General features: G+C 62.5%; 1 protein-coding gene across 1 annotated transcript; it reads left to right on the forward strand.

The window, feature by feature from the left end:
* Window positions 1–163: 163 nt before the first annotated feature.
* Window positions 164–7,579, forward strand: SMCR8 (SMCR8-C9orf72 complex subunit; the record flags this gene model as incomplete). Its single annotated transcript, XM_079725154.1, has 2 exons — window positions 164–2,523; window positions 7,126–7,579. The coding sequence occupies 2 exons, from the start codon at window positions 164–166 to the stop codon at window positions 7,577–7,579; spliced, it is 2,814 nt and encodes a 937-aa protein (XP_079581280.1).
* Window positions 7,580–8,229: the final 650 nt, after the last annotated feature.

The raw sequence follows: 8,229 nt of genomic DNA on the forward strand, positions 1-8,229 counted from the left end.
AGTTCGAGCCCGCGGTTGTGTGACCGGCTGCCTCGTACCCCTGAGGGCGCAAAGAAGCCCGCAAGAACTTTGCTTCCTCCTCCAGAGGCCTGGCTCCCTCGCGTTGGCTACCCCCGCATTCTTTCTCACTTCCTCTCAATGTTCTCACCATATACCTGGAAATATGATCAGCGCCCCTGACGTGGTGGCCTTCACCAAAGAGGACGAGTACGAGGAGGAGCCTTACAATGAGCCGGCCCTGCCCGAGGAGTACTCGGTGCCGCTCTTCCCCTTCGCCAGCCAAGGAGCCAGTCCATGGTCCAAACTGTCCGGGGCCAAGTTCTCTCGGGACTTCATCCTTATTTCCGAGTTCTCTGAACAGGTGGGACCCCAGCCCTTACTGACCATCCCGAATGACACCAAAGTTTTCGGTACTTTTGATCTCAATTATTTCTCTTTGCGGATCATGTCTGTGGATTACCAGGCCTCCTTCGTGGGCCACCCCCCTGGTTCTGCCTACCCCAAGCTGAACTTCGTGGAGGATTCCAAGGTCGTGCTGGGAGACTCCAAGGAGGGGGCCTTTGCCTACGTGCACCACCTCACCCTGTACGACCTGGAGGCCCGTGGCTTCGTGAGGCCCTTTTGTATGGCTTATATCTCAGCAGACCAGCACAAAATCATGCAGCAGTTCCAGGAGCTCTCAGCTGAATTTTCCAAAGCTTCAGAGTGCTTGAAAACGGGCAACAGGAAGGCATTTGCTGGGGAACTTGAAAAAAAACTGAAAGACTTGGATTACACCAGGACAGTGCTGCACACCGAGACGGAGATCCAGAAGAAAGCCAATGACAAAGGCTTTTACTCATCTCAGGCCATCGAGAAGGCCAATGAGCTGGCCAGTGTGGAGAAGTCCATCATCGAACATCAAGACCTGCTGAGGCAGATCCGCTCGTACCCTCATCGGAAGTTGAGGGGGTCCGATTTGTGTCCTGGGGAGACGGAGCACACCCAGGATCTGCCCAGCCAGGCAGCCACTACCTCTGACCCCGAAGAGTCTGCTGACACAGACCATTACACCTGCAGACCCGCCTACACCCCAAAACTCATCAAAGCAAAGTCCACCAAGTGTTTTGACAAGAAGCTGAAGACCTTGGAAGAGCTCTGCGACACTGAGTACTTCACCCAGACCCTGGCCCAGCTCAGCCACATTGAGCACATTTTCAGAGGAGACCTGTGCTACCTCCTGACCAGCCAGATCGACAGAGCACTCCTGAAGCAACAGCATATCACAAACTTCCTCTTTGAAGACCTGGTAGAGGTCGATGACAGGGGGGAAGAGAAACAGGAGAGCGTACCCGCTAAGCCCAGTCACGACAGGCCGCCTTCCAGGTCTGTAGAAGAATGTCCAGTTCCTCAAGTGTTAATTAGCGTGGGCTCCTACAAGTCCAGTGTGGAGTCCGTGCTAATAAAGATGGAGCAGGAACTTGGGGAGGAGGGGTCCAGGGAAGTGGAGGTGACAGAGTCAAGCAGTTTTGACCCCCAGGAGAACTTGGACTACCTGGATATGGACATGAAAGGGAGCATCAGCAGTGGAGAGAGCATTGAGGTTCTCGGCACGGAGAAGTCCACCTCTGTGCTGTCTAAGTCCGACAGCCAGGCCAGCCTCACGGTGCCCTTGAGCCCCCAGGTGGTCCGGAGCAAGGCTGTCAGCCACAGGACGATCAGTGGGGACAGTATTGAAGTCCTCAGCACCTGCCCCTCCGAGGCCCTCATCCCGGACGACTTCAAGGCCAGTTACCCAAGTGCCATTAATGAAGAAGAGTCCTACGCAGATGACGGTGGGGGAGCCATCCACTTCCAGGCAGGCCTCAGCCCGCCGGAGCTGGGGGAGGCCGAGGAGGGCGGCTCGGGAGTCACCCCGTCACAGACAGACTCCTGCTGCATTGGGAGGGAGGGTGGCACTCTGCCGGTGCTGCTCTCCACCCCGGGCCACACGCTCTCTGACGAGGACGGGGTAGTGAGCGTCCCCCCGCAGCGCTACCGGCAGAAGGACCAGGAGTTCCACGTGGACTTCTCAGTGGAAAACGCCAACGCCTCTTCCCGAGACAGCGGTTCCGAAGGCTTCCCTGCTTATGAGCTGGACCCGAGCCGCCTGCTGGCCAGCCGGGACAGCAGTAAGACCAGCCTGGATGACCACTCCGACGCCACCAGCTACGGGAGCAGCGTCACCTCCGCCAGCTCCGACCGGACTCCCTCCTTTGCTCCTCCCGCTGGCCCCTCTTCCGAGAGGCATAAGAAGAGGGCGGGCCAGAACGCCTTGAAATTCATCCGCCAGTACCCTTTCGCCCACCCAGCCATCTACTCCCTGCTCAGCGGGAGGACGCTCGTGATCCTAGGGGAGGAGGAGGCCGTAGTCAGGAAGCTTGTGACCGCGCTGTCCATCTTTGTCCCCAACTACAGCCTCCATGCCAAACCCGTGAAGCACTGGGTGTCCTCTCCTTTGCATATCACGGATTTTCAGAAGTGGAAGCTTATTGGTCTGCAGAGGTAATTGGTTACAGGTGGTGGGGATGGGCCCTGGCTGGTCAGAGGTGAGGCTTCAGGTGGCCGCCCCTCTGGGTGAGGTTCACGAGTCGGTGTGGTGGCCCCAGAACCAGGAGGCCTGGCTTCCAGATTGGCCCCAGCACCAACTCGCTGTGTTGCTTTCGGCAAATCGTCTCCCTTTTCTGACGTGTTGCCTTGTCTGTCACATGAGGGGTTGCAGTTCCTAAGTGGTTCCCAACCTGGTGTGCACCCTGCTGTGTCAGAATGGTTTGGGAGGATTTTCTAGAATGCCGCAGGGTTGCGATTGGGTTGGCCTGGGGTACGACGTGGAGTTCGCCCGGTGTGCAGCGAGGTTTGGGACCAACTGGACTGCTGGGTCTCAGGTCCCTGCTGAGTCTCTAACTCGCACTATGGGGTAAATGACTGAGGCGGGGTCTGCATCTGAGGAGGGCAGGGGTGCTGGGAGAGGCAGCCGCCCCGGCTCTCCCTCCCCTGTCCCCTCTGCCCCAGGAGCCCATCCCCCCCGCCCCCCGGAAGCTTTCTCCTTTTTCCCCACGTCACCGGCTTGTGCTGTAGCAGGTTCTTTTGGGTTTTTCCACGTTCTGCTTGTTTGGCTCGGGGGACTCCTGCCCTGGCGTGCGCACTGGGCTCACTTCTCTCCCCGCACCTGCCTTTGCTCACCTGAGACTCATGCACGTCGAGCTGGGTGATGGTGGGAGTCCACTCTCTGGACTACAGAAAGGGCAGGAGGCCTTTCCTCCCCGCGGCAGTCAGCCGCCGTTCTGTTTCCCTTTACGCGGGTCCCTGGCGTCCGTGAGGTCACCGTCCCGAGCCTCCTCGTGTTCGCCCCGCTCACAGCCACCTGACTTGCTCGATCCCTGGCTGCCCCGCGGGGGCATGGTGGTGGGATTCAAGCCCGCGGCGCTTCCACGTCCACTTCACTCTCGGGCCGTGCTGGCGGGGCTGGGGTACGAGCTGGAGGTCTTGGGCAGGGGCCCTGCTCTGGGAGAATTCGTGCTCCGGAGGCCAGAGCCCGGCGGCCCAGGGAGGCGAGAGCTCTGACGGGGGCACCTCACATGGGAGGCATGGGACGGGTGCCCGCAGGAGGTCTGGGGTCTCTGGCTTGAGCAGCAGGGAGGCTGGGGTCGTAGTGGGGGAACGGTGAGGACGGGCCTGCCACACCGGGGTAAGCCCAGCCCATGGGCATCATGGGAGCGTGGACGCAGGGCCGAGGCTCAGTGGGTGCCCGGGCCCCCGCGCCCCTGCCGGCGCCAAGTTTGAGCTGGCGTCGGGGTGGGGGGTGGGGGGAGGCCTTTAAGGGACTGCGTTTGGCTGCTGTTCTCGGTGGGGTGACGGGCAGGCGGCCCCTACACACACACCTTCACTTCTCCAACTCTCTCCTCTCACCCCAACCCCTGACCTTTGATTTTTTTTGTCTCAAAAGGTGGAGAATCTAAAACACACGTCAGTTTATTGACATCACCTGGTTTATCCAGTACCAAGTTTGGGATGGCCTTGCCCTTTCCAGAGGCTTCCCCTGAGCTTCCTTCTTTAGAACGCGCCGGCAGGCAATTGAGGTGCATCCTTCACATCAGCTCCACTCTCCTGGGCACCCAGCTGCAGTGCTGTGTTGAGGATTCTGCGGCCCGGCGTGGCTGCACTGGGGAGCCAGCTGTGATCAATCACGGTGTCTCTGGGGTGCAGGCGGGGGTAGCGGCAGGTGGCAGTGTCCCTGGAAGGGGGCTGTGAGCTGTTCCTCTGCAGTGGGCACCTGGGCAGCGCCTTCCTCCCTGCTGGGAAAATAGTGGTCATTTGCCGATACTTACTGAGAGCCATTACGGGCCAGCCGCTGTGCCCGGAGCCGGGATACAGGCGCGTCAGCAGTGGGGCGTCACGTGACAGGGCCGCCCTCGCTCCTGTCCCAGCATCACCACCCCGTGGGCTGGCGCTCCCCCAGGCTGTTTTCATCTGCACGAGGAAGACCTGCCTCGTGCTGGCGAGTGTCGGGGGCCCATCGTGTCTGACCCGCGCCTGCTCCGTGCAGGCGCTGCTCTGACGTCCTGGAGGGCAGTGGAGGGGGGCGCCGATCGCCGTGTGGAAGGCAGGCCAGGTGGCCGGGGTGGAGACGGGCCCTCGCCTCCGGACTTGGAGCCGTGGAGGGTCCCTCCAGGAAAGCGGGAGGCCCGTCGGCAGTGACAGCTGAGACCTTTCTAGGGAATGTCTGGTGACTCATCCCACAAAGCCCTCCCTCCCACACCCCCTGAGCGCGCACAGGTGCTGGGAATCGGGAGATCTGCCCCCGGAGGGCCCTGCTCCGGCGGGCACCACGGTCAACGGGTCAGGGGCCTTGCCCCCCAGGGCATGTGTCACTGGAGGGTCGGCCGAGGGGCCAGGAGGAGGGAGGGGACTGGATTCGCTGCGGCTCACCTGAAGGCATCCCGGGCAGTGAGCAGCGGACCCGGTGGGGCGGCGCCATGAGGGGACGAGCCGTGGCGCCAGCTGTCGGGTGCGGAGGCTCCTGTCGCTACCCCGTGGAGCAGAGAAGGGCTGCCCCCGGGATGCACGCGGAGCCCTGGCCCCGGGGGTGCGCAGAGCTGCGGGTGGCTGGTGAGACGGCCCCGCAGGCAGATCCGGCACTGAGACGGAGAGGCAGGTGGAGGCCCACCTGAGGGTCAGCATTTAAGGGTGTGAGCAGAGGGGTGCCTTTGTGTGTCCACAGGGCTCGGTCCCGGGTGCTGGGGTCAGTCTGGGATCCGAGAGCTGTGGCCTAGGACAGTCCCTTCCCCCCCCAGGCACTTGGACTGTGTGTAGGACTCTTCCTCAGGACTCTCACCCCAGAACCACCAGTGGCATTGGCCCTGGATTTTTTTTTTTCCCACTGAAGTAGGCCCTCTGCCTGGAAATGCTTGTCAGTCAGATCAGACATTTGTGGGTGTAAGAGACGGATAAACAATCAGGTTGGTTTCCCGCGATTATAAATCAAAACCAGCGATAATCGGGTTGCTTACTAAGCAGCAGTGAGAAGGCCTGGACTGTTTGGAAGACAGCTCCGTTCTGGTGGGGGAGGTGCTGGTGTTGTGTCAGAGGCCCTGGGTCGAATCCCAGCTCAGCCGCCTTCTACGTGGGTGACCTAGGACGAGCCACGGTCCCTCTGTGGGCCTCAGTGTCCTCATCTGTGCAGAGTCCCCCCGCCACCCTGGCTTCACATGGGCCGTAATGAAGTTCAAGATGGGGGTGGGTGGGGGTGCTGCCCGAGGGACAGAGGCCCGGCCGCACCTCCTCCCGTGTCATCTGGCTTCCGGAAGAGCTTTGGGGGGAACCAACGAAGGAAGAGTTTGGAGGCACAAAAGAGGTGGTGCCGTGGTGGGCGGGCGTAGGCCGGGGCGCCAGAGCCTGGGGAGAGGCTGGCCTGAGGCGGATGGTAGCCGAGTGCAGGGCAGGAAGGTGAAGTGAGGCATTTAGCTCGTGGCCCAGCCCTCTCGGGGGGAGGTAAGGGTGACCCAGGAGCGGGCAGGGAGCTGCCCGCAAGTCTGACTCCTCGTGGCCTGTGGTGGGGGGCCTGGCCCCGCACGTATGGCCCCGCTTGCTCCTGCCGTGCTCTGCAGTCCCCAGAGCCCACCTCTCTCAGGACTCCGAGGTCCCTCCTCCAGCGCCTTCCCAGCCCACGGCCGCTGCTGTGGATACGGAGGCCACGCCTGCCCTCGCTGGGCCGGCTCGTGTGCATGTCCTTTCTTCCCGGCCAGGCCAGGCCCCAGGTCACTGCCTGGAATACGCTAGGCGCACAGTAAACGAGTGTCAACTCTACAAGAAGAGAGCACGCGTGAAGGGAAAATATGATTAGGTGATCTCAGTCCCAAGAGACCGTCAGTCCTTTTACAGCTACTTCCCAAGCCCCAACTTCCAGAGGAGCGTCAGTGTGTGAAGCAGCTGGTCAGCCAGCCATTTGCTGGACTCTGCAGGGTAATCCCAGCTCCTCTGGGAGACCTGGTCTAGACGGGGTGGTCAGGGGCTGCTTACTGAGGCCGACACTCCGGCCTCCTTCCCTCGCTCAGTGAACCCGGCCTGCCTGCCTCTGATGTGCCGGGCACGGCATGGGGTACGGTCCTGGGTCTGCAGGAGCTCCTGGCGCCACACCGGTCAGTGCCAGGCCGGTGGCGAGGGCCAGGCGCTGTCCTGAGCTCCACAGCCTGTGCCTCCGCTGTGACCCCAGAGGCAGGACCATCGTCCCTGCCTTACAGACGAGGCTCGGAAGTTAAGGACCTCGACCAAGGTCACAGAGCAAGAACGAGAGGAGCAAACAGGTCAGGGAAGGCTGGGTGTTCCGGGCAGAGCAGAAGGGTCCCCACGGAAAGCCTGGCGAGGCTGCAGGGGAGTCCCTGGGGAGTGACAGGTGGGGCGTCAGGGGCAGCAGGAAGCACGTCGTCAGGGCCTCGTGGGCCACGCTAGGCACTTGACCTTGGTCGTGAGAGGGGTGAGGAACCTTGAAGGTCGTGGTGGCCAGACCTGCCTTCCAGAGAGCGCTGGCGAGTGGGGCCGGGTGGGGGCTGGCCTCGCGGCAGGGGCCCACCCAGCTTCTGCCTCCTGACCTCGGCCTGTGTGTTTCAGGGTGGCGTCCCCTGCCAGTGCTGGCACCCTCCACGCCCTGAGCCGCTACAGCCGCTACACGAGCATCCTGGACCTGGACCGGAAGACCTTGCGCTGCCCCCTCTACAGAGGCACCCTGGTGCCCCGGCTGGCAGACCACCGCACGCACATCAAGCGGGGCAGCACTTACTTCCTGCATGTGCAGAGTGTGCTCACGCAGCTCTGCGCCAAGGCCTTCCTCTACGCCTTCTGCCGCCACCTGCACCTGCCCGCCCGCGGCACGGAAGCCGAGGGGCTGGCCGCCAGCCGCCGGGCCAGCTTCTTGCAGCTGAACCTGGGGCTGGTGAACGAAGACGTCAAGGTGGTCCAGTACCTGGCAGAGCTGCTGAAGCTACACTACACGCGGGAGCCTTCCGCGGCTGGCCAACCCGTGCTCAGGTTCGACTACGTCCCCAGTTTCCTATACAAGATCTGAGGTCAGGCCCGTCCACTGTGACCAAGACCTGTGACTCGGTACGGGGAGGGCGTTGGCATGACTGGGGGGGTCTTCTGAGCTGTTTAGATTTCTGGTGTCGTTGGCGGGAAGGAAACCGAGGTGGCAGCCGTGGTTCCCAGGTGGCTCTGGGCAAGGGCGGTGGGGGCACTGGCCCCCTGGCGGCATCTGGAAGGACGGTAACAGCTCGCAGCCCCTTGGAGAGTGGCCTGGGTTCGGGACTGGGGGCCAGGGCAGAAGAAAGCTTCGGCAGTGTGATGAGGGCCAGGGAGGCGGAGCCTGCAGGGAGGACCACGCCGGCCCTCTTGCACAGCAATGTCAAGAGGAGCAGCCGTTAACTGGACGATTTGGTCGAAAGCAGGATGGACGGAACGTCCATTGCCTCGTGCAGACCCTAGCCGGGCCTTTTGCGTGGCCTCGCGGAGCCGCCCTCCCAGGGGAGGCCCCTGGATGCTCCCTGCCCTGTCCTCACGTCCTCGCCAGGCACGGAGGGGCCTGCCGCTGGGCTCCCAGGCTCAGCGGAGTGACCAGTCACTGGCCCCTGGTCATCAGAACCGCTGTCGTGGGGGGCTGGGCACAGGCTTCCCGCTGTGCGGGCGAGGAGCTACTAGCTCTCCTGGAGGCGCCGACAC

Source organism: Hyperoodon ampullatus (assembly GCF_949752795.1).
Source record: "Hyperoodon ampullatus genome assembly, chromosome: 19".
Classification (NCBI taxonomy): Eukaryota; Metazoa; Chordata; class Mammalia; order Artiodactyla; family Ziphiidae; genus Hyperoodon; species Hyperoodon ampullatus.